The 27,457-nt window shown below is 40.8% G+C and overlaps 1 protein-coding gene across 1 annotated transcript in view; it reads right to left on the bottom strand.

The window, feature by feature from the left end:
• Positions 1-27,457, bottom strand: part of MSH3 (mutS homolog 3) — a 756,380-nt gene that overhangs the window by 711,029 nt on the left and 17,894 nt on the right. The window contains exons 5-7 of the mRNA XM_053699713.1: positions 23,144-23,260; positions 15,181-15,298; positions 5,107-5,252 (exon numbers count right to left, since the gene is read on the bottom strand). Of these exons, the coding sequence (XP_053555688.1) occupies positions 5,107-5,252; positions 15,181-15,298; positions 23,144-23,260 (381 nt within the window). The remainder of the gene's footprint in view (positions 1-5,106; positions 5,253-15,180; positions 15,299-23,143; positions 23,261-27,457) is intronic.

Raw genomic sequence — 27,457 nt, 5'->3', positions numbered from 1 at the left:
CTTTCAAATCAGGTCCAAATAAAGTTTTACCTTTGAAAGGGATGTTAAGCAATTTTGTCTTGGATGATACATCCGCTGACCAAGACTTTAGCCAAAGCGCTCTGCGCGCCACGATAGCAAACCCTGAATTTTTCGCCGCTAATCTTGCTAATTGCAAAGCGGCATCTAAAATAAAAGAGTTAGCCAATTTAAGTGCGTGAACTCTGTCCATAACCTCCTCATATGGAGTTTCTCTACTGAGCGACTTTTCTAGTTCCTCGAACCAGAACCACGCTGCTGTAGTGACAGGAACAATGCATGAAATTGGTTGTAGAAGGTAGCCTTGCTGTACAAAAATCTTTTTAAGCAAACCTTCCAATTTTTTATCCATAGGATCTTTGAAAGCACAACTATCTTCAATAGGAATAGTAGTGCGTTTGTTTAGAGTAGAAACTGCCCCCTCGACCTTGGGGACTGTCTGCCATAAGTCCTTTCTGGGGTCAACCATAGGAAATAATTTCTTAAATATAGGGGGAGGAACAAAAGGTATGCCGGGTTTTTCCCACTCCTTATTTACTATGTCCGCCACCCGCTTGGGTATAGGAAAAGCGTCGGGGGGCACCGGAACCTCTAGGAACCTGTCCATCTTGCATAATTTCTCTGGAATGACCAAATTGTCACAATCATCCAGAGTAGATAACACCTCCTTAAGCAGTGCACGGAGATGTTCTAATTTAAATTTAAATGTCACAACATCAGGTTCAGCTTGATGAGAAATTTTTCCTGAATCTGAAATTTCTCCATCAGACAAAACTTCCCTCATGGCCCCTTCAGATTGGTGTGAGGGTATGACAGAACAATTATCATCAGCATCCTCTTGCTCTTCAGTGTTTAAAACAGAGCAATCGCGCTTTCTCTGATAAGTAGGCATTTTGGATAAAAGATTTGCTATGGAGTTATCCATTACAGCCGTTAATTGTTGCATGGTAATAAGTATTGGCGCACTAGATGTACTAGGGGCCTCCTGCATGGGCAAAACTGGTGTAGACACAGTAGGAGATGATGTAGTATGTTTACTCCCCTCATTTGAGGAATCATCTTGGGCAATATCATTATCTGTGGCAGTACTGTCCTTACTTTGTTTGGACGCTATGGCACAATTATCACATAAATTTAAATGGGGAGACACATTGGCTTTCATACATATAGTACATAGCTTATCTGAAGGTACAGACATGTTAAACAGGCTTAAACTTGTCAACAAAGCACAAAAAACGTTTTAAAATAAAACCGTTACGGTCACTTTAAATTTCAAACAGAAAACACTTTATTACTGAATATGTGAAAAAGTATGAAGGAATTGTTCAAAAATTACCAAAATTTCACCACAGTGTCTTAAAGCCTTAAAAGTATTGCACACCAAATTTCAGAGCTTTAACCCTTAAAATAACGGAACCGGAGCCGTTTTTCAATTTAACCCCTATACAGTCCCAGCTATAGTCTTTGCTAAGACCCAACCAAGCCCTGAGGGGAATACGATACCAAATGACGCCTTCTAAAAGCTTTTTCAGAGATTCTTAGATCCTCACACATGCATCTGCATGCCCTGCTCTCAAAAAACAACTGCGCATTAATGGCGCGAAAATGAGGCTCAGTCTATAACTAGAAAGGCCCCCTGACTGAAAAAGCTGTCCAATACAGTGCCTGCCGTTTTATAAGCGTTCCCCAAGATTATAAATGTCAAATGTTAGCCTAAATCTGAATAATATGCACAAATAAAGCAATCGATTTAGCCCATAAAAATGTCTACCAGTTTTTTAGCCCATAATAAGCCCTTTATTCTGTTTGTTTGACTAAGAAAATGGCTTACCGGTCCCCATGAGGGGAAATGACAGCCTTCCAGCATTACACAGTCTTGTTAGAAATATGGCAAGTCATACCTTAAGCAGAAAAGTCTGCTAACTGTTTCCCCCAACTGAAGTTACTTCATCTCAACAGTCCTATGTGGAAACAGCAACCGATTTTAGTTACTGTCTGCTAAAATCATCTTCCTCTTACAAACAGAAATCTTCATCCTTTTCTGTTTCAGAGTAAATAGTACATACCAGCACTATTTTAAAATAACAAACACTTGATAGAAGAATAAAAACTACATTTAAACACCAAAAAAACTCTTAAAGGGACACTGTACCCAATTTTTTTCTTTTGTAATTCAGAAAGAGCATTCAATTTTAAGCAACTGTCTAATTTTCTCCTATTATCATTTTTTCTTCGTTCTCTTGCTATCATTATTTGAAAAAGAAGGCATCTAAGCTTTTTTTGTTTCAGTACTCTGGACAGCACTTTTTTACAGGTTGTTCACCAAAAATGGGCCGGCATCTAAACTTACATTCTTGCATTTCAAATAAAGATACCAAGAGAATGAAGAAAATTTGATAATAGAAGTAAATTATAAAGTTGCTTAAAATGTCATGCTCAGTTAGCATCAAGAAAGAAAAATTTTGGGTACAGTGTCCCTTTAACCATCTCCGTGGAGATGTTGCCTGTGCAACGGCAAAGAGAATGACTGGGGTGGGCGGAGCCTAGGAGGGACCATGTGACCAGCTTTGCTGGGACTCTTTGCCATTTCCTGTTGGGGAAGAGAATATCCCACAAGTAAGGATGACGCCGTGGACCGGACACACCAATGTTGGAGAAATAAGTACAATGTTCTGTAATGGCAAACCCAGTCCCCAGACCTGAATATCATTGAAAATCTGTGGGGTTATTTGAAGTGGGCTGTCCATGCCTGGCAACCATCAAACCTAACTGAACTGGAGATGTTTTGCAAGGACGAATGGTCCAAAATACCTTCACCCAGAATCCAGACATTCATTACAGGCTATAGGAAGCATCTAGAGGCTGTTATTTCTGCTAAAGGAGGCTCTACTAAATATTGATGCAATATTTCTGCTGGGGTGCCCAAATTTATGCACCTGTCTAATTTCATTTTGATGCATATTGCACATTTTCTGTTAATCCAATAAACCTCATTTCACTACTGAAATATTACTGTATCCTTCAGTTATTTGATAGATCAAAATGAAATTGCTGATCCAAACACCCAATTATTTATAAATTAAAATCATGGAAATTGTCAGGGGTGCCTAAACTTTTGCATACGGCTGTATTTATCTATGCTTCACAAGCACGTGCAGAAATTTTTTTTAAACTAAAACAGTTATAACTTTTACTAGAAGTATTATTGAAAATACATGTATATTGCAATTATGTTTCTATTCAAAGATGTCATGCATGCTTGTTTCTGGGGCAGGCAAGGCTTAACTGTCATTTTGTTAGTAAAACCTACATTACTTTGCTTTTCCTTATTTGTTCACCTCTGTGGGCGAATTAGAAACAGTTTTAGGCCTGTGAAGTCTGCAGTGTGCATTTATAAGTCTCATATATGTTAAAATCTAATTTTCATGTCTCTTTAAAGGGAAGTGAAACCCAAACGTTGTCTTTCATGATTCAGATAAAGCATGCAATTTTAAACAACTTAACCATTTACTTCTAGTATCAATTTTGCTTTATTCTCTTGGTATCCTTTATTAAAGGTGCAGCAATGCAATACTGGGAGCTAGCTGAACACACTAGCTGAGCAAATAACAAGGGGCATATATGTGCAGCCACCAATCTGCAGCTAGCTCCCAACTCTTGAGCATACCTATGTATCCTTTCCAGCAAAGGATACCAAGAGAACTAAGCAAATTAGAGAATAATAAATTGGAAAGTTGCTTAACCCTTTGGCTGCTAAGCCATTTCCCACCTGGGTGCTAAGCTGGATTTGAGATTTTTTTACTTATATACTTTTTTTCCAGATCCCCAAGACTTATACCGTTGGAAAGTTTAGGCGATTACCTTTGGTGGGTCTTGGGGGTCTGTAGCTGCTTAGATGCCTGAGATACAGGTTTCTAAGCAGCATGCCCCCATTTACCTATATTGTCCATTGTTAATTTTAAATAAAGTTGTGCAGTGACGTCGTCATGACATTGCGCGTGATGTCACCGTGCGACTCGTAAAGCCCCGGCGATGCCTCTCACTATTCAAGCCAGATCGCCGGGGTGGGAGCCCCCAGATTGCCCTAAAGGTGGGTAAGTGCTAGCGACAGCTCTGAGCCATTGTCAGCACCTGACTGGGCCAATTTGCGACGGACAGAGTCGTCATTAGCACTCAAAGGGTTAAAATTCTATGCTCTACCTGAATCATACAAGAAAAAATTATCATTTTGTGTCCTTTTAAGTTGCAGAACCTCCATTATATAGTGCTTTTTACCAAATATTTTTAAATATGGAGTATCGTAATTAAAGAGACTATGAATCTTGTAGCATTACAGTGCAGGATCACTCGTGAGAACCTATAAGCAGCAGCTTCCTCAGCTTTCTGCCAGCTCCAACAGATTCCTCCAGGATGACTGCCAAGCTCTGCTCTTGCACAAGAGCAAGGAGCAAGCTGCACAAGCACTTGCATGTTTAATGTCAAATGCAGGCAGCAGACGCTGCTCACTTACTCAGACCCAGACAGACAGGTTTGCTATGTTCATAAATGTTCCCCTACATATTTAGTAACATTTCACTTATAATTTCAAGACTTTGCATTCTACAGCCTACAGTAGCTTTAACTGCAACATATCTGAGACTCGGTGCCATATTTCATTGCTAAACCATCCATTTCTCTGAGGAGATTAATCAGTTGAGTTGGATAGTCTGTGCAATTTAACCTTTAGGCAAAATAAATTGTGTGTGCGTTTTACTTTTAGCAATCATAAATGAGCTCAATAATATATTCTTCAACTGCCCTCTTTGCACATCTCTATTTCAGTATATACGATTACCTCAAAGCATGATTTATTGGCTAGTATAAACAAACACTGCGTAACCTTAGGGAATTGCTGAGTTGCTGCTAGGTCATTATGTGTTTAATCTGTGTGATTTCTCATGCAACTGTATATATAACTCACGTTTGTTTACCTTCGAAATTCAAAATCTACACTGACGTCTTTGCTTTTATTATTTATCCCATTCTATTAAAATGTATAGTATTGAAACATTTAAAGAAAAAAAAGCAAATTAAATTAACCATTCTTACCACCAAGCCGAAGACGGTGTCCTCAGACTTCTTATTTTTAGCTGCATTAATATTTTCAAAGATGCACACAAGATAGCTGCTTGGGACGTCTGTGATTACAGATTCAACATCTAGTGAGTCATCTATATTTATCAAAGGATTGACATTTATTAAATGTCAAGGAAAATGTATGCAATAAAATTATAATCGAAAAAAAAGCAGAAAAATGTATTTCAAAATACATGAAAAATAGTTTTACTGTTTGTCTATCCCTTCTTTATGATTATACAATGTATTAAAAGGGACAGTAAAGTCAAAATTAAACTTAAAATGGATTGGAATGAGCATGCGATTTTAAACAAATTTCCAAATTCTGTTATTCATTTTTAGTTCTTTTGGTATTGTTTGTTAAAGAGTAATATTAGGTGTACAGTGTCCATTTTAGGACATTCTTGCTCCCTTGTCCTCCGTCATTTAAAACTCTATGCTCCCTCATGTAAAACTCCCTCCGTCGTCCTGTAAAACTCCATGCTACCTCCTCTGAAACTCCCTTCTTCCTTTTCACTCTGGTAAAACTGCCTCTTTTCTGCTTCATCCTCCCTCCTCCATGCTGCCTCCATGATAATAGAAGTACTGTATATTGGAAAGTTGTTTTAAATCACATGCTCTACTTGAATCATGAAAGCTTAATTTTGAGCTTATTGTCCCATTAAGATTCATGGAAGAAAAATGTATCCAGTTACCAGATCACCCTTATTGCATTAAATAAGAGCAGCACATATTTATAAGATAAAGTGTATGAATTGATATTTTAATTTGCTCTTTAAAACTCTAGTTTGGTCAAAAATATATAAAAAAAAAAAACGAATAGAAGTTGAACATACCTTGTCATCCTTATTTAGTCCCAAAAATTCTAGGGAATAGTACAGTACATTTTCAGACACATTAATAGACTAAATGTTTAAAATGCAAAAATATTAAGACAATGTTTCAGGTCTAACACAGGCCCTTAAATGTGCCTATTTACACTTGGTAAGTAATGAGTGCTTAAAGGGACAGAAACATGTCTTTAGCTTACAAATGTAAGTGCTCTGTGAGCAGTTATATTTCAGTTATTTTGTTTACTGTCATCTTCATAATGAAAAAAAGGAGGGAAAAAGTGACTGTGCCAGATGCACACTTCCTTGCAAGTCCAAGGACATGCATCTTGATTGGCTGCTTAAAGTCCCTTTATACTGGGATGTGGCTACAGAGGAAATTGTGAGGCAAAATATCTTCCTTTTTTACACAGAGAAGTTAAGATGATATTTTCTAGTCAGCTTTTTACATATATGCTGCATAAAAAAGGGGCCAAAAAGTCTGTATTTATAAAGGATATACCAATATTTTTTCAAAATTAGATTTATCTGATGACTTCTTGTATTACATGGAATAACAAATACTAGTCTTTTTATTCTCCTGGTTCTTGGTCACTGTCATATTGTTTCATTTTTTCCAGTTCTTTCACCACTAAACTGTCAGGGTATTCCCTCTCTTTAAATTTATTGACCAAATGATAAGGGCTCGATTCTCAAAAAATCGTCAGTATTGGGAGAAATCATAAGCTTATTTTACTGAGCACTGTATTGTAAAGAATTGTAGTAAACTCACCTTAATCAGATACACAGTTCCCAAGGTAAAACATGCCTTTAAAAGTGTTCCTGAGCAGCCTCATAATACTGAAAAGGCATCTTATAGAATCTGGCCAGCCCAGAGAGCTTTAGAGAATTGGCCCTTGCACTAATCAATGATTTTTGGTATAGCTTTAAATAAAGATGGTGGATGAAAACTACCATCTGGTCAATATATCTGTTGGACCCAATGATATATTTTTTTTTTTTTTTAAAGTTATTTTAAATATATGCAGCTGGAAATTCGTATATCTTTTTTTAGTGTCATGTCATTTTACATATTTTCACTTGTGGCCCATCATTTTTATAAACCTGTAGAGTAGCCAATTCTGTTGGTTTCCTAACATATACACAAGGCTGTTTGTGGGATAAACATATGTTCTGGTCAGTAGTTCTACAATTCAGCCCTTAGTACCTGGGTTCACTTATGGACTAAACTATTCAGGCTGTATTAAACCTAAAGCTTCGTATTATCTCTTTGAGTGTAATTTGTGAGAGGGCTTCCTAATATGCAGTCTTCACATGCTGGACACAGAACCCGTTGTGAGATCAAAAATAGCCACAGTTTTTTTGTATATAACTCAAAAAAATATGACTCAATATTTCATGCTTGCAGAAGCAAGATGTATTTCAATATAATTTGTCACGGATACCAGGCTGCAAGGGTTAAACCCCTACCCCCTATAACCTTCCCCCTGTTGTTATCTAGTTTAGATGTGAAGTGTTTTTCTGTTAATTGTATGAGTCATCCATTTGTCCTTTTGTATGTCAGGATGTGATTAGAATCTGTTTAACTAACCATTGTCTGATGTTTGTCTCATTGTATCCTATTTTGTTTCTATTTGTGTAGTCACTAAATCCCCATGTGTTGGAAATGTCTAAAAGCTGTGTTTTCTGTGCAATAAACCCCTACCCCCTATAACCTTCCCCCTGTTGTTATCTAGTCTATGTGTAAAGTGTCTTTCTGTTAATTGTATGAGTTATCCATTTGTCCTTTTGTAAGTCAGGATGTGATTAGAATCTGTTTAACTAACCATTGTCTGATGTTTGTCTCATTGTATCATATTTTGTTTCTATTTGTGTAGTCACTACATCCCCATGTGTTGGAAATGTAAAAAAGCTGTGTTTTCTGTGCAATAAATCAGTTCTTGTTTTCACCTGAATATGCTAGTCTGTCTAGTTATTTAGGTGAGCTCCAGCATAATCACTTTCTTGGGCTACATAGCAACTTGTTCCAGGCAAAGGAAGGACCCGGTCGACGGCGCTACCCAGTCGGGGTAGCGGGGTATCCGTCACATTGTTTGGCAGCGGTGGGATGCTTCCGTCTACCTGGAACGTCCAAACCACCAACTGAAGATCTTGCCGGATGGAGCAGTACCATGGGCTCCTGAAGGAAGAATTGAGAACGTTGCTGCAGACTAGAGGGAAAGTCGCCGGCAACAAGACAAAGGCAGTGCTCGTAGCCAAACTGATGGAAGACGATCGGGCTAGCGAACAGGCTGGTGGGTCGGACAGCGACCAAAGCGGAGGACAGCAGAGTACAGCCTCCACTCAAGGGACTACGACATCCGACAAACAGCTGGAGGTACAGTGGCAACTGGCTCTCTATGGACCTAACCCTCCCGAGGAGGTCATTACTCGGATAGTGACTGACACCAACAAGATACACATGTTGGAGCTTCAGAAGTCTATAAGGGGGGGTTCATGCCAGATACCCTGGACCTCCCTTCCCGGCCCAAGAAACTACCTCACTGGGCTTTCCGAACTTTCCAGGAAGATGGGAGCGAGGATATCGACCACTACCTACAGCTGTTTGAGACCCAGTGCCAGATGCATGGGGTCACTAATGCCGACAGGGTTACTATCTTAATTAGGAAATTATCCGGTAGGGCCCTGGAGGCTTTCCACACTGTCCCCTCCGAAGATCAAGGCAACTATGACCTGGTGAAAGAGCGCATCCTTGCTCGGTATGGACTCACCCCAGAGGCTCACCGGCTAAACTTCAGGGGACTACAAAGACAAGAGGAGCAGCCGTATACTGAGTTTGCCCACCGCTTAGCTAGATCCTTGAACTCCTGCGTTACTGGGTGCCACATCACCACCCTTGACGAAGCTGTTCAACTCATCCTCTTGGAGCAGTTCTACAACCGCACCTCAGCAGAGATAAGGGACTGGGTAAAAGACAAGGGACCCAGAACAGCTGACCAAGCTGCCGTCCTGGCCGATCGGTATGTGGATGCCCGGCGCCAGGCGGACACAGACTCCCGGCCAGCAACCCGCTTCGCTCCAGCCCCAGCGCGACCACCAACAGTTTTTAGCCAGCCCCAGACCCGACCGCCCCCTGTGTACCCGGCTGGAGGCAGCAATTCCCGGGGGTGTTATGGGTGTGGACACCCCGGCCATGTGGTACGGAACTGCCCAACAAGACAAAGAAACCCCCAGCGCAGCCGCCAAGGTACCCTGCACCAACTCTGTGGGGGACTCCTCAAGTCCGCACCTACCAGGCCGCTGCCCATTATGTGCATACAGCGAGCTCCGACCCCTATGCTGAGTGGACAGGAGAAGAAGTGGGTGTCGTGCACCATGTCAGCTCAGTGGGCCAAGACAACCGACACCAACATCGGCAAGATGTCTGGGTCAACAGACAGGCAGCTCAAGGAATAAGAGATATGGGGGCCACCATCTCTTTGATTCAGCCTCACCTTGTTACCCCCTTTGGCTGCACTGGACGGACCCTCGCTGTAGGGGTAGCGGGAGGTGCTGTTCTGAGGGTTCCTACCGCCTGGATCCATTTGGACTGGAAAACCGACGCCCGCAATGTAGAAGTGGGGGTTATGCAAAACATCTCTGCCGAGGTCCTGTTGGGAAACGACCTCGGCCACCTTGTCTCTGCCTTTTTGAGGAATACCTCTCCAGACACCTGCCCTGTGACTACCCGCCAGAAGGCCAGATGCCAAGCCACCTCACCAACTCCGGGGACCCAGGTAAGACCTACTGCCCCGACTCCTACCTTACCCCGACTAACCATCCCCACTAAACCCGAACTTACCGACACCCCCTCCGGGCCACCCCTTCCGACTTCGCCAAAGAGACCTTGAGCGACCCACCCTAGCCTCTTACCTAGACCGAGTAGGTGCTGACGCCCAGGGCCCCGGAGACGAACAGTTCCAGTGGGAGGGCGAGCTCCTGTACCGGATCTCCAAGAGGAGAAAAGGTCCGGTGCCCAAACGCCAGCTGGTCGTACCGAAGAAGTTTCGGTCCAACCTACTGAAAATAGGCCATGACATTCCCGTAGCCGGCCACTTAGGAAAACAAAGGACCCACCACCGCTTGACTCAAACCTTCTTCTGGCCAGGCATTACAGCCGATATTAAGGAATACTGTAAATCCTGTGAGGTTTGCCAGAAAGTAGAAAAGACGGAAGATCATACGAAAGCCCCCCTCCATCCCCTGCCCATTATTGATGAACCCTTTAGCCGAGTAGCAGTAGACATTGTGGGGCCATTAGCTCGGCCCAGCCCCTCAGGGAAGAAATACATCCTTACGGTGGTAGACTACGCCACCCGATACCTAGAGGAAATCCCCTTGGCCAATATCCAGGCGGAGACCATAGCAGATGTGATGCTCCGGATATTCACCAGGGAAGGCTTCCCTCTGGAAGTGGTTTCCGATCATTGAACATAGTTCACTGCGGAAATCACTCAACAACTCTGGAAGTTGTGTAGGATTAAACCCCTGCACAGCGCCCCTTACCATCCCCAGACAAATGGGCTGTGTGAGAGGTTTAACAGGACCCTAAAGCAACTGCTTCGGATGTTCTCGGCCACTCACAGGGACTGGGAAAAGTTCCTGCCGCATCTCCTCTTTGCATATCGAGAGATGCCTCAGGAATCCACAGGTTTTTCCCCCTTTGAACTACTGTATGGTCGAAAGGTTAGGGGCCCGCTAGATTTGGTACGAGCCCACTGGGAGGGAGTCACTGGAGGAGAAGAACACTCTGTCGTGGGGTACGTACTCCAGCTCAGGGACCGGCTGCAGGATCTGGCAGCCCAGGTCCGTGAGAACCTTCAGGCCTCTCAGCACAAACAGAAGCAATGGTACGATCGCAATGCCCGTACCCGAACTTTTATAGTGGGACAGAAGGTCCTCGCCCTGAAGCCTGTCAAAACAGACAAGCTACAGGCCTCTTGGCAAGGACCCTACCGGGTTGTGGAACAACTGAACAACACCACATACCTGGTAGCAAAGTGTTCAGATGAAAGAATCTGTCGGACCTTTCATGTGAACATGTTGAAGGCTTACATAGAAAGACCCAGAGATGTGGCCGCTATCTGTGCGCCTGCAGTGGAGGACTCTGAAAGTCTTCCAATGCCAGAGCTGCCCGAACCTACTGACACCCCCCAGGGGGTGGATGACATATCCCTAGATGACAGGTTAGAGCCCGGACAGAAAAGGCAGGTCCGGCGACTTCTAGAACAGAGAAGTGACATGTTCTCTACTGTCCCTGGGTTTACCACCACAGCCATCCACCGGGTGGAGACCCCAGGACAGACCCCCCTGCGACAGGCTGCCTAAAGAGTCCCAGAGGCCGTCAGGGAAAGTATGCACCGGGAGCTCCGGGGAATGTTGGACCTCGGTGTCATTGAACCGTCCAAAAGTCCCTGGTGTTAGTACCCAAGAAGGACGGAACTACCCGGTTCTGCGTTGACTACTGTAGACTCAACGACAGAACCACCACTGATGCCTATCCCATGCCCCGAGTAGATGAACTGTTAGATTGAATCGCTCAGGGCCACGTCCTGACCACCCTCGACCTATGTAAGGGTTATTGGCAAATTCCTGAGTCCATCCCAAAGTCTGCCTTCATCACTCCCTTCGGCTTATACCAAGTTTAAGGTCATGCCGTTTGGAATGAAGAACGCCCCAGCCACTTTCCAAAGAATGATAGACTGCCTGTTAGATGGCCTCCAGGACTATGCCTGTGCGTACCTGGATGACATCGCCATCTATAGTGAGACCTGGGAGGACCATCTGGTCACCCTAGGCATCGTCTTAGATCGTCTTCGAGCTGCCGGACTAACCTTGAAGCCAGATAAGTGTACTATTGGGCGCTCGGAGGTTCAATACTTGGGCCACAAAGTTGGCTGCGGTAAGCAGCGACCCGAACCGGCCGAAGTCGAGGCAGTGGCTAACTGGCCCACCCCCAGGACCAAAAACCAAGTCCTTGCCTTTCTGCGTACTGCAGGCTACTACCGGAGGTTTGTCCCCAATTACAGCACCCTCGCCAAACCCCTGACTGACCTGACCCGTAAACGACTTCCCCAACAGGTCCTGTGGTCCCCCGAGTGTGAACAAGCCTTCCAGAGTCTTAAGTCTGCCTTAATCTCTGCTCCAGTACTGGCAGCTCCTAACCCAACCAAACGCTTTTCTGTCCACACAGATGCTTCCATGTTCGGGTTGGGGGCAATACTAAGTCAGGCAGATGAGGAAGGAAGGGACCACCCCGTTGCCTACCTCAGTCGAAAACTGCTACACCCCGGGAAGTAGGCTACGCAGCAGTCGAGAAAGGGTGTCTGGCGCTGGTATGGGCTTTAAAGAAGTTGCAGCCCTACCTATATGGAAGACCCTTCACCGTCCTCACTGACCATAACCCCCTTGTATGGCTCAACTGAGTTTCTGGGGACAACGGAAGACTGTTGAGGTGGAGACTAGCCCTGCAGCCATTTAACTTTGACATTCAGTACTGACCGGGAAAAAGCAATGGGAATGCTGACGGACTTTCCCGGCAGACTGAAGTGGCATAAATTCCTTGGACACAGGCCGACCCGTATGTGGATCTAGCCGGGCCTGCCGAACTGGAGGGGGGGAGATGTCACGGATACCAGGCTGCAAGGGTTAAACCCCTACCCCCTATAACCTTCCCCCTGTTGTTATCTAGTCTAGATCTGAAGTGTTTTTCTGTCAACTGTATGAGTCATCCATATGTCCTTTTGTATGTCAGGATGTGATTAGAATCTGTTTAACTAACCATTGTCTGATGTTTGTCTCATTGTATCCTATTTTGTTTCTATTTGTGTAGTCACTAAATCCCCATGTGTTGGAAATGTCTAAAAGCTGTGTTTTCTGTGCAATAAACCCCTACCCCCTATAACCTTTCCCCTGTTGTTATCTAGTCTATGTGTAAAGTGTCTGTTAATTGTATGAGTCATCCATTTGTCCTTTTGTAAGTCAGGATGTGATTAGAATCTGTTTAACTAACCATTGTCTGATGTTTGTCTCATTGTATCATATTTTGTTTCTTTTTGTGTAGTCACTAAATCCCCATGTGTTGGAAATGTATAAAAGCTTTGTTTTCTGTGCAATAAATCAGTTCTTGTTTTCACCTGAATATGCTAGTCTGTCTAGTTATTTAGGTGAGCTCCAGCAGAATCACTTTCTTGGGCTACATAGCCACTTGTTCCAGGCAGAGGAAGGACCCGGTCGACGGCGCTACCCAGTCGGGGTAGCGGGGTATCCGTCACATAATTATTTTGTATTGTACAGATAGGATGCTTGATTATATGCTTACCTGAGTTATTATTTGGCTTATTTTACATCCAGTGGACTTTAATTACAACAGAATATGCGGCTCACAGTGCATTATTTATTTATGTAAATGTGCATAAACACAGTCTCTAGCTTTTAAAAGTTTGGGTAAGCTCTGTGATTTTATGCCTCGGCATAAGACTCGCTTCTAAGCTCTTTAGAATAATCAGAAGAGAAAGGAATGGATTCTTCTGTGGACCCAAGACCTGAAACCCGTGGTTTTTAGGAAGTACTATTGTGACAATATTTTGAAATGAATGAACTTGTTTCATGTGAGCTACCAAAGGAAACTAATGACCAAGACTAAGAGAATCCATTAATCATGTTGGGCAAAAAATGTACCATTTGTTATTATAATCATCTTTCATTTGTAATGTAACAGCAGATTCCACATAGTTATTATTGATGGCATGTTATAATAGCGTGAGAAGATTCCTCACTCACAGACTCACCCCTTTTGCTATATATACACCACAAAATGGTGGACAACTGACATAAATAAAACACAAAATATGGACATAAACCAGTGCAATGCAACTGTTTAGGGAGAAAATTGGTATGCAAGGACAAACACCAACCTATAAAACCAAAGATTGATAGCAGGACCACTAACAGAGGGTGGGGAGAGCCCTGCAATAGTGAGCTTGCTGTACTCAGAGGAAGCAAGTATATCCTTTCTTCATCTGGTCAAAACAAGAAAATCTATCGGAACAGAGCTTCAGGCTGCACTGCCATACACTAAATTGGTAGAAACAGAACTCAGAAAAAGGATTATGTGTAGGTGGTGAGAACCCTGAAGGCTTCTGGGAGGGTTTCTGCGTACTACATGAAGTAGTATACCACAATATTACATAAGTAATATGTCACCACAAGAGTGTGGGAGAAAATGTTTATACCGGCTATTGCTATTCTTGGTAAGACAAAGTTCCCACTGTATACAAACGTGAGATGAAGTATTATGTATGAGGAAGTTAAAGATTTGTGCTGTACCTTTTGTTATGGAGGAAAAAGAAAAGATAAAACAGGCAATGGAATGCATTGATTCCTAGGTCAGTGGTTCTCAACCCAAATGACCTCAAGGCCCAATAATTTAGCCGGACATATCCAGGGCCCATCTGCGCTACATGCCCAGGGCACACGCACATGTGTAATGGCACTCTGACAGGCCTGCCCGGTATTCCTTATGTGTGGGCAAGAATAAGCAGTGGGGGCATGTCAGGTCGTGGCCCACAGCTGTTGAGAAGCCAGGTCCTAGGTTACTAACCAAGTTAAAACATATTGTAAACTAGAAGGAAAGGAGAAGGCTAAAAACGGTAGGTGAAATACAGTAGGATACACTTATTTTACTTACAACCCAGCAATCATTTTTATAATTATACTAATGGGCAGGGAACGGCTCAGATCGCATTCCAATTGTAAACTTTAACCAGGTAGAGAAAGACAAAAAATATTTATGCACTTTAATAGAGATGTTTGTTTCTATGATCAGTTTTAAATAGACATTAATCTCAAAATTCCCCATAAAAGGTCTAATTATGAATAGTGAAAAACTGTCGCAATGCACTTGGAATGTAATTAACATAAATATTGCTAACAAAATTACAGTTTTAAATTATTTTTAAATATGTATTTGGTATGCATATCTTTTAAATTGCAGGGATTAATTTCTAGTTCATATGTATAAAAAGCACATTAATGTACCATTACGCTAATAACCAGTACATCTAGCTCAAGACATTCAAATTCTGACCACACATTTTACACAGTGGTGACAAATGTACAATAAAGTAAAGTGCCGGCTTTAGACATTTTTGAAGATAAAAGCTAATAAAAAGGATATCTTCCCCAATAAGTGTTGACTTTGTGTACAATGCAGTCAGCTGCCTGCTAAACAGCGAACTTTTGTTGTCACCAACCGATTTCAATGCTGCAGTTTCCATTTGTTTTACAACTCCAACCTTAAGAGGAAAATAAATAAAATTACAACAACAGTGCCACTTAGTGGATCATGGTATAACTGCACTCAAACAAGTGCTACATAGGTACAATATTGTGCAATTATATTAAATACTTGTGTGTACATTTTCAAATCAAACTTTCTATAAACCAGCTCCCATTTCAAAGTCACAAATGCTAAAGTGTATATGCTTTATTTATGAAACAGTGTGCAGGACAGTCTGCAATCGAGCACATACAGTTTGCTTATTGTGTGGTAGTTCAAAACCACTGTTGTGTACTGTTTAACCCCTTCAATGATTTAATTAGTAACCATAACGAGCAATAATCCTATAAGTTATTTTTCCATGAATAAAAGCACCTTTATATTTTTTAAAGGGACATTAATTCAACTATTGCTTTTACGTAAAAACAGTGTGTCCAAGAGAGAACAAAAAGCTAATTCTAAAACCTAAGACTTCTGCAAAATGCGGTAAATTGAAAAAAAACAGCTACATGCTACAGAGTTATTGCTTAGATCACTGGAAAAACTTCACTTATAGCTAGCCCTAACTGGCCACAATCAACTGAGTTTAGATAATCTTATTCTCATGGTTTTCAAATGGTTCTGAACATTATTAATAGATTGACAGTTATCAATGTTTTTAAAACATTTACTCTGTATGCAGCTCTTTTGCAATGCTATTGCGGATATATTTATTGTATATAATAATAAAATAGTATTAAGACATTTACTGTGTATGCAAATTTATTGCAATGCAGTGCATATTTAAAAGGTTTTATATTAAGAACTGTACTGCAAAATATCTGCATCAACAAGAACTTTTATATAAACAATACAAATATAAATCATTTACGGTATACACAGACCTCTTGCATTTTAGACTTTAATTGTTAATGTGTAAATTTCAGAAAAAAGTGTTTTAGGTTTATGCAAATGTTTTAGGAAAAAGCACTTAATTTCTCATTAATGGTTCAAATAAAAGCACAATTTCATTGATGTTAGTGGGTATTTAACAGAGATTATCTGCATTTAAAATATTCTTCTTGTGCCCAACTCTGCACTGTGCCATAAATATAACTGAATACACATGTGTAGTGATCCATCAAGGTCACAACTAACTAAAGGGTTACACATCTGAAAAAAAAACAATACCCCAAAATAAATGTATTATCAAAATTAAGATAAATTACTGTAAATAAACTTACTTGTAAGCAAAAACAAAATATCTAAATAACTTAAAATCTTATCAGTGTTTCCTCATGAAACCACGGTACCGACTGCCCGTAAATGTAGGCTGATCATTGCCAAACTTTGGCATCGCTCTTTATCCAATCATGAATGAGGAGTGTTTTAACATTCATTATCCACTCTGTTGCTGAAAATAACATGCGCAATAATGAAAATCAGAAATCGCATGCATACTTGCAACTAACCTCCATCTATTTCACAGAATGAGCAAATGCGCATTTTAAGCCCCAACGTCAAAATTGCAATGTGGGTTAACAGACGCGATCCATTTGCGTAAATACACAATGGCCTACAACTGCACATGTGGGCCACCATGATGGCTCTACTTAGGTAGATCATCATTATATGGCCTGCATAATAAGGAAACCTTTGGGTCTGGCAGAATTAAATCATTTTAAAGAGAAAATACAGTTAAACGGCAGGAAACCTTTAATAGGTATTACTTGCAAATAACATTTATGTTTAACCATGTTTAAAACAGATTAAAATCATTTTTGGGTTTCCTATCCCATAATTAACTAAGGGTCAGATTACAAGTGGAGCACGAACAGTTATGCATGAGTGATAAGGGATTTATGGCCGGTGTTTGTGCTCATCGGGTTTACTGATCGTATTAGAAGTTGAAAGTAAACGCAATCAATTGATAAATATCCATCCCACTTCCCCCACTCTCCAGTAGTTCAGCCGAGGATAAGTAAAAGTGAAGAGAGATACAAGGGTTAAATAGGTGCAAAGAAAACTACTGCTGCCATTACCAAATAGCAACCAGCAGGGTCGTCAGGTACGAATAATTATAGTTTTCCTTATATTGGCAGTGAGTTCACAATGAAATCGATAATCTATGGGAAACCAATACCCAAGCTTTGGAGTTCACAAATGTTCGTGAAGGAAAATTAAGGGAGGCAGTCCTAAGAACCAGGAACCACTGCTTGTAGAACCCTTCTCTCAAAAGACCTGTAGAATTTTGTGAACGTGTGTAAAGAAGACCACATTGCAGCCTTACAGATTTGCTCAACTGACACCTCATTCTTGAAGGCCCAAGTACTAGGCACTGCAAGAGTAGAATGGGCCATGATTCTCGAAGGAGGCTCCTGGCCTGCTTCCCTCCAGCCAAAAAGAAATAGTAACAGCTGATGCCTTTTGCCCCCTTACACTTACCGGCATAGATAATGAACAAGGAAGAAGACTGATGAAGACTCAACGCTCTGACCACATCCAAATTGTGTAACAGTCTCTCCTTAGAGGAAGACGGTTTGGGAGACAAAGAAGGAACCACAATCTCCTGATTGATATTACGAGTATACACCACCTTGGGTAGAAAGCCTGGTTAAGTCCACAACATAGCCTTATCCTGATGGATCACCAGATACGGAGCACCACGCATCAAAGCTGAAAGCTCTGAAACTCTGCGAGCAGAGGAAGCAGCCAATAAGAACACCATTTTCCCAGTGAGCAATTTAATATCAACAGAATGCAGAGGCTCGAACGGAGCTCTCTGAAGAACCTTAAGAACTAAGTTTAAGCTCCACGGAGGAGCAACGGGTTTGAAAACGGGTCTAATTTGGGTCAAAGCCTGAACAAACCCTTGAACATCTGGCAAACTAGCCAACTTCTTATGAAACAAAACCAAAAGGGCAAATATTTGACCCTTGATAGAACTGGCCAACAGGATACGCAGTCTTCACTGCACGCCAAGAAAAAACTTGTTGGTCACACCAGTGAAGATAAGTTCTCTAAACCTTGTAGTAGAGGCGTCAGGTGACAGGCTTGCGAACCTGAATAAGAGTATCCATAAAGTCAGTCTCAGAGTATCTAGATTTTGATAAAAGAACAGTCCTTGAGTAAGCAACCGCCAATAAGGAGCAGACTATAATCTCACAAGGTCTGTATACTAGGTCCTGAGTGGCCATGCAGGGGCTATCAGAATAGTTGGAATTCTATCCTGTTTGAAACCGCGCAACCACTGGGGGCAGAAGAACAATCAGAGGAAACAGATAAACTAGTATGAAGTTCTACGGAACCGCTAGAGCATCTACAAATTTCACCTGAGGTTCACTGGACCTGGATCCGTACCTCGGGAGCTTGGTATTGAAGCGGGAAGCCATCAGAACTATGTCTGGGACACCCCATCTGCGGGATATCTCCAATAAAACCTCGTAATTCATAGACCACTCTCCTGAGTGAAGAGTCTGTCTGCTCAGGAAATTCGCTTCCCAATTTTTCACACCTGGAATGTGGGTAGCTGAAACCTGACACTGATGTCTCTCCACCCTAAGAATGATTCTGGACACCTCATGCATCGCCAAAGATCTTTGAGTGCCGCCCTGGTGGTTGATGTAGGCCACAGTTGTGATGTTGTCTAATATACTAGGAGGAACCCAATTAAGGTCACGATAGAAGCACTTTGAAAATAGTCCTCAACTTAAGAATGTTGATTAGGAGAGATACCTCCTCCAGACGCCAGGTTTCCTGAGCTCTCCAAGAACCCCATACCACCCTCCAGCCCGACAGACTCATGTCTGTGGTGATTATTACCCAGGCAGGGAGACGGAAACTAATTCCTAGGAGAACTGGAGCTGACAATTGACACCAAGCAAGACTCTCTCATTTGAGCGTCTAAATGAATGATCTGAGACAGATCTGCGCATACACAACTGTAGTGGTCTCAGATGAAGGCGAGCAAATGGTATAGCATCCGATGCCGCAACCATGAGATCTATCACCTCCATGCATTGCACTACCGAAGGATTGACATTGGACTGAAGCAGATGACACGCTCTCTGAAGCTTCTCCCTGCGATTGTCTTTGAGATAGATGCACATACTGAAAGTTTACTCTTGTAGCAGGGAAGATAGGGCTCTTTTCTAGGTTGACTTTCCAACCATGCTCCTGATGACACAAGAGTAACCTCTGCGTGTGATCCTGAGCCACTCAAAAAGATGGAGCCTGAACCAGAATGTCGTCCATGTACGGGGCCACTACAATCCCCTGCAGACGAACCGCAGCCAGCAAAGTTCCCAGCACCTTGGTGAACACTCGTGGAGCTGTAGCCAATCCGAAAGGAAGCGCAACAAATGGGAGGTGCTTGTCTAGGAAGGAAAATTGAAGGAAATGGTAGTGGTCCTTGTGGATGGGGATGTGAAGGTACGCATCCTTTAAATCTATGATGGACATAAACTGACCCTCTTTTCTGGTGGAAAAATGGACCTTATTGTTTCCATCTTGAAGGTGGGAACCCGTATGAATTTGTGGAGTCCCTTGAAATCCAGAATAAGCAGAACGTGCCATCTTTTTTGGGAACCACAAAGAGGTTGGAGTAGAACCCTCTTCCTGCTGGGGGAACTGGGACCACTACTCCCATAGCGAGGAGATTGTCCACACAATGGAGAAGAGCCGCTCTCTTTATGGGGTTTCCCGAGACTCTTGACAGCAAGAGATGGTCCCTCAGAGGATGAGATTGAAAACCTATTCTGTACCCTAGGCAAACGATGTCCAGAACCGAAGGGTCCTGGACAGAATGAAAAGACTGAAAGAAGGAGAGTCTGCCCCCTACACAACCTGCTCCCAGGTCGGGGGCGAACCCATCATGCTGACTTATTGTCCTGAGAATTATTTTTGGGCTGCCTGTTCTTTTTCCACCAAAGACTAAGCTGAGACTTAGAGACGTTGTCCGCAGACCACGACTTAAGCCACAGAGCTCTCCTGGCCATAACTGCAAAAGTGGCGTTCTTAGCATTATTGCAAATAATTTGGAGAACAGCATCCCTGACAAAGGCATTTGCCATTTTCACCGATTGAATATGATCCTGAATATACTCAAGAGGAGTCTCTATGGTAATCTGTTCTGCTAAGTACTCACACCAGAACTTGGCCGATGCAGTGACTGCAGTGATTCCTACAGAAGGGTGAAACAAGGCGCCAGGCTGGAGAAAATGTTGCCTGAGGTGTCCCTCAAGACTTCTACCTAGGGGATCCTTAAAGGACGTTCTCAAGCGGGATTGTAGCACGCTTGGCCAATATTTATATAGTGCCATCCACCTTTGGGACGCTGTTCCAGACCTCCGCATGGGCCGCAGGAACAGGAAATTATCTTTTAAAGGCCACTCAAGGAGCAAAAGGGGTCCCCAGCTTTTCCCATTCCTTAGAGATAATTTCTGCAATAATCTTGGGAACCGGAAAGACCTCCGGAATCCTAGACCTAGGTCTAAATGCTGCCTCCAGCTTTTGGACCTGGTCCTCCTAGGGCGGCTAGATTAAATGCAATAACATTTAATCTGAAGTGTGAAGTGATATAACATAGAAAGCACAATGTGTAAATGCAGCAGAACTCTCATTTCATGCAGAGCTATATTGCACTGGGCTTGTATCTCCTTCACATACAGAAATGAATGGAACACCCCTTGGAGAAATAAAGCAAAATCTGCCATTTTAAAATTTAACTAGGGATCTCGCAGTGCTGCAGGATTATTTTAGAATATCTCACCTGAGCAGAGGGGTTTGAATATAAGGGCCCCTATGAGAGTCATATTGATCAGATAAATCAACTGTAGATTGATTATCAGAGATAACACATTTTTGCTTACTTGGAGGCGGCATAGGCGCCAAAACTTCAGTAATTGAAGATCACAACATTTTTAAATACTGGACCAAAATCATACAGTGCAAATAATATAGACTAAGTGGATCCCTACTGCCAATAAGCAAGTCTTCAATAATAACAGCTAGATAATAAATAAATGCAAAGACTAGAGTGTACTGTGGTCATGCCTGTATATTAAAGTGTCCCCTGGCTATGATGTACAATTTAAAGGAACACTGAACCCAAATTTTTTTCTTTTATGATTCAGATAGAGCATGCAATTTTAAGCAACTTTCTAATTTACTCCTATTATTTTTTCTTCATTCTCTTGCTATCTTTATTTGAAAAACAAGAATGTAAGTTTAGAAGCCGGCCCATTTTTGGTTCACAACCTGGGTTGTCCTTGCTGATTGGACAGCACCAATAAATAAGTGCTGTCCAGGGTCTCAACCAAAAATTGTCTGGCTCCTTAGCTTAGATGCCTTCTTTTTTAAATAAAGCAAGAGAACAAAGAAAAAATGATAATAGGAGTAAATTATAAAGTTGCTTAAAACTGCATGCTCTATCTGAATCATGAAAGAAAAAAATTGAGTTCAGTGTCCCCGTTAAATAAATGTACCAGCTATTAGTCTGTGGATTTGCGAGTGAAATATGTGTCCTTACTTACCTGACTGTCAGGGAACCAAGAAACATCCAGAACGTAGTTGATACCAAGCCAAAAGGTCAGATGCCAAAGCAGGAAGTCAGACGAGCCGGGTTAGGGAACACAGAAAATAGGAACAAAAGGAACAATAGCCAGAGTCAGGAACCAGGAAATCAGTCAGCCAAAGCCAGGGTCATACACGGAGAACAGGAACAAAATACAGGTGTGCACTTGGAAGGTCTGGATTAATGCAAGGGTGGAGACAGAATGGACTGGGTGAGTTATAAAGTAAACTGGCGTTACATCATCACTGAGAGACAGGAAGTTGCAGAGTGATGATGTTCACAAGTTTGCCAATAAGACGGCGTGTGAGAGGAACGCACAGTGTCAGAAACACAGCAAGAGAAGCCAGAAAAAGGCCTGCACTCTAAGTAAAACAAGGAAGGGTGAGTAACCCTAACATGAAGCCACCATACCGTGCTTACCAGCAGAAGAAAAAACTGCTTCCAGTACACAGTCTATCCAGTGCTGTGCAAGCAACAGCCGAGGATCTGAAAGTGGAGTATATATCGATGACCCAACAGGAGGAGGCTAAGGGACAGGTCCTCGAGACACCTGTGGCAAACTTGTGACTAACTCCCATAGGGCATAATTGTGTCACTACCAAATACTCCAATTTCTCCTCTGTCAAGGTAGCAGCTCTCTGAGGAGGAAAATGGGTCTCAAATGGGTCCAAGGATCCCTCTCAATAAAGAATCTGTAGCACCTCAATTCTTCATCTTTCTCATGTAGAAGCAAAGATAAGACTGAGGTACCAGAGAGGTGGGAGGGATTAAAAGTTCTTACAGTGTTGTGAATCTTTGTCTCCTCCTAGTGCACAGGAGTTGAATCTCAGGAGTAATGGCTTGTGGGCTCTCACCACCTTATAAAATAAATATACCTTAAGAAGCAAATTCCAATACATTGTAAGCTCTGCAAATGGTATAACAAGTCACTGTAAACACATTAAGCGGAAACCAATTTTACAATACACTGTCCAATTTATTTTGAACCCTTAAAAGAACATTAAAACACCTCAATGCTTTGTGTAAAAAGTTGTGCTTTGTACCCTGCTCCCTAAAGATGCCAAAAAGCAAAGTTTTCAAAATGCTGCAAATTGCCTAAATCACCTACTTGATTTGCAGTTTAAAGAATTTACATTTTGGCTTTTATAGTGAGTGTGGGACAAGCACAATTTGTACGTAGCAAAATATGTTTATTGTCCTTTTATGACAACTGTAACAAAGTTTAATTTTATTAAATAAAACTCAGCACACAATATACTTTAGAGAAGAACACTGTGCACCAAATTATGACTTTTCAAGATTACTTACTTTATAACCTTTCGCAACCAGTCGTCTAACATGAACAAACAGGCGATGTGCTGGAATACTTGCAGTCATAAAGTTATGGTTTGGGTGACAGTAAATATTAAGTTCCCGGGCTGCAATCTGAAAATAAATTAGTTATTTTATTTGTAAGTTTATTAACTTTAAACAAATGTACCATGCACATGTTAACACATCAGGGGCCGCATATGACCAAATAAATAACCATGTAATCTGTCTATAAAGAATCCAAATAAAATTTAAGGGGAAAAAAATCTAAATCTAAAAGTGTTTTAATTGTTAATTAAATTGTCTTTTTATTCTGTTATTTATCTTTAAAAAAAAAATAGGTTTAACATGTTGGGAAACAATTATGATTATTTTTTATTGCATTCTTGCATACATTTTAAAGCTGATTTGACTAATATCAATTAAAAGTTAATTAAATATATCCTTATCCAAATCCTGTGACATTTAATACATTATAAATTCCCACTCACAGATGTAGTACAAACTGATGATCTCCCTATAACATGGGAAGGCACAGATGAAGGTGGATATGTGCAAAAACCAGGGTCTAACGCAATGACACACACATTCAGATTGCTACAGTTGAAAGCCGCTATTTAGTGCTCTTGCACATGTATAATATAGTTACAAAAAGTCTTCTTTGGAAACTGATGTCATGTAGTGCTCCAGACACGTACACGCTCCTGAGCCTACCTACCTGCTTTTCAACAAAGGATACCAAGTGAACAAAGTAAATTTGATAATAGAAATAAATGTAAAAGGTTTTTGTTTTGTTTTTTTAAATATTACACTATCTGAATAATGAAATAAAACAAAAAAAGTGGGTTGCATGCTCTTTTCATGCAGGAATTTAGTTTGGTAAACCAGTCACAGTGATTAGGCGCTTCAATTTCATCTAAAAACCAATATATAATTTATTTATTACTGGCATATTTAAAATGCTTTCTTTCCCCCAACTCAACCAACTGTCTAGTATAAAGGCTGAGTATTGCAAAAGTAGGAGATAGATTACACGGATAGGTGCAGATCGCTTAGTTATAGAGCTCTCAAATACAAATATGCAAGGCCAAATGAACACCCCACTTTGGCTACTATAAAAGGAAGTTGTAGATCTTGCCCAGCTAAATTATATCCATGGTCAAGTCAAAAAACAAAAACACATACTGTACATACGCACAAACACTCTCATGTTCAAACTTTGGACCAGTAAATAAAGGGTATTGATCAATATATCCCAACACTCATCTGCTGTTGTGGAATCATATGACTAGACACAGAGTATTTTACTAGAAGACGTCTTATGGCATCATTCAGAATACTAACAGAGCACAACAGAGACTTTGCTAAATATCAGTTTGCTCAAAAATATCCAACTTAGGCATGTAATCCAGATTTGTTGCCAGACAATATTTTATTTGCAAGCATTTTCTGGGAAGCAGTTATGTGATCTACAGAGAAGTTAAAGAGTTTACTTTTCCAGACCAATTAGCTTCCAACAGGGCTAAATTTGATACTCTTCACAACCCTTAGATTTTGAGTCAATCTCATCAAAAGAGCAGCAGGAGGATGTGTCAGGTGTTTGTAGTTGAGGCATTCATGGGCTCATGTGATGTGGGAATGTCGCTGCACAACTACTTGTTATTGGACATAATAAAAGCTCTAGCATGGGAAGCAATTAATAATTTCTGCATAATTTACCAGCCATGATTAAAGGATGTAGGCACTGTAACTCATGTTCCTTTTATTATTATTATCGGTTACTTGTAGAGCGCCAACAGATTCCGCAGCGCTAATGTCCTTCATGTGACTACAGTAAATCTGCTTACAAGTAGAGAATAACTGACCTTAAATAACACACACGTGCACATTACTGGGTATTTATGAATAGTAATGCTTTTCTCTGCAAAATAACCATTTTAGGCTGTGTAGCATACAGTCAGTTATCTGACAAGTACCACTGGTTTTAATAATTATAGCTACAATTGAATGCTGTGACTGGTTGTACGGTCAACTGCTAACAAAAAACAAAACACAATAAATAACTTGCTTGCCCTTCTTTGGGTCATGTATTTGATATATTTGGGGTTCTTTTAGGCAAATTAAAATTATTAAATTAATTGGATACCTTATTTACATATCAAAACAAGACAGGAAACTTGTTTTCCAACAGAACTACTAAGCACTTTTTCCACCGTAGCATGGGATTCTGGGTTAACATATGCAAGAGAGAGGTTAAAGGGACAGTTTACTCAAAAATGTTCTCCCCTTTAATTTGTTCCCAATGATCCACTTTACCTGCTGGAGTGTATTAAATTGTTTACAAGTAGCTCCTTTACCCTTATATTGGCATTTTAAATTGTTAATTTAGCCTGTGATATCCCCACCTATTCTGAAAGTTTGTGGCCGCGCGTACCAGCTATAGATAAGCTTTGTAAACGCAGCCAGCAGAAGAAATTACACTTCCAGTGTGATAAAGCAGAGATAAGGTAATAAAATGTTGATTTTCCATTGTTCTCTCAAAGTATTGGTGATTGTTTTAAAGACAGATATAAGATAAAGAAGCAGGTATATGTGCACAATGTGATACAGTAATGAGATCTGATTATACCTACAAGCTCAACCTATTTTATTAGGCTGTGGCTTCAAAACACAAAATCAGAGCTTTAATATACAGAAATAAACCTTAAAAAGCTAATTTTCATACATTTTTTACACTGCAGTTGGTAAAAAAAGCAATTGTAAACACATTAAGGGAAAAACTATTTTACAGTATACTGTCCCTTTAACATTGCTTCCCTTTTTATCTTAAACCTTGCATAGCAGTTCAAAGTTATACAAGACAGGCTGAAAAGAATAGCACATGATACAGATGTACAACATCCAGCTGTTTTGTTCTAATTGGAACTCACTGGCACAAAGCAGCTTCTGAAATAGTCACAATATGTGTTATAGTAAGTAAAAATTACTTACTATTGGGGGGGGGGGTTTCTAAGCACCAATATAAATATATTTTACTGCTATGTCTACCACTCTCTCATAAAGGAACATGGGAAAAATACAATTTTCATGAGTCAGAGAATACAATTAAAAAGAAAAAAAAGTAAATAAAAACAATATAAATACATGCATTTAAAAAATCCAGTATATTACTATTATAGCCTTTGCTTTCTTTGGCATGCTTCATTTTGCATGGAAGTAGGCTCAGGAGCCTGCATGTGTCTTAATAACTGTATGGCAACAGTATAATCAACAATGTCTTTTATAGAGCTCAAGAAACACGTATGCTCCTGAGGGTACCTAGGTATTCAATCAAACTAAGTTTCAAGAATGAATAGCAAGAGAAAGAGGTACATTTGACAATCAAACTAAAATGCATAGTTTTTGTAACACTGCACATTAATTTTTACTACAGTCTATTATTTTAAAGGTCTCCTGTTTACTCATAGGCACCAACACAATATTTACAGTTTACAAACTGGGGTTCAGATTCAAAATTTGGTTACGTAACCTGAACCATATCATATTTTGTTCTGTATTAACTGCTTAGGCTTTGAACTTGGCACCACTACTTAGACAAACATATGTCCTAGAGCTACAAAATGTACTAAATAAATCAACAAACTAATTGGTTGCTGATACTATAACCTGGATGTCTCAGTTATTTGTTCTAAATAAAGCTTTGAATAAAAAAAAAAAAAAAAAAAGGTAAAGGGCAACAAGAGACTAGAAATTTGGCTTAAAGTGATGGTAAATTCTAGCGTTTGTGAAATGCTAGGATTTACCATCGGAACAAATAATGGGGACTTTCAGTCATGAAGTACAAAATACTTCATGCTGAAAGTTGCTTTATTTGTTTGAAGCGTTCGCTGCACTGAGCTGCTCAAGCAGCCCACGGCAGAACCCTATTTGGCTGAGAGGTGACGTTTCCACCTTTTAGCGAATAGCCGTGCAGGACAAACATGTCAGAGCATTGTTTTTAAACTAATTCCATATTCAAACTGTGTGTTTAACATAAGAAAAAAATATAAAATCAAACTCACTCATCTGATGGACTCCAAATTAGAATTGCGCAAGTATGTTGCTTCTGAATGGCTCTCTGATTACATCCTATGGCTATAACCATATTAAGAAGCACAGCTTTTGACTATCAGTTAAAGCATTTTCAGGGCGTTAAACACATAAAGGTCGATCACAATCCTTTAGAAAAGTTTATCTAAAATATTGATAAAGAATTTAAGTTTTATACTAAAATGTTCCTTTAAGGATATACAAGAAATAACTAGTGTATCT

Source organism: Bombina bombina, chromosome 2 (assembly GCF_027579735.1).
Source record: "Bombina bombina isolate aBomBom1 chromosome 2, aBomBom1.pri, whole genome shotgun sequence".
Lineage (NCBI taxonomy): Eukaryota > Metazoa > Chordata > Amphibia > Anura > Bombinatoridae > Bombina > Bombina bombina.
Note: the sequence above shows the minus strand (reverse complement) of the source record. Positions and strands in the feature narration are given on the sequence as shown.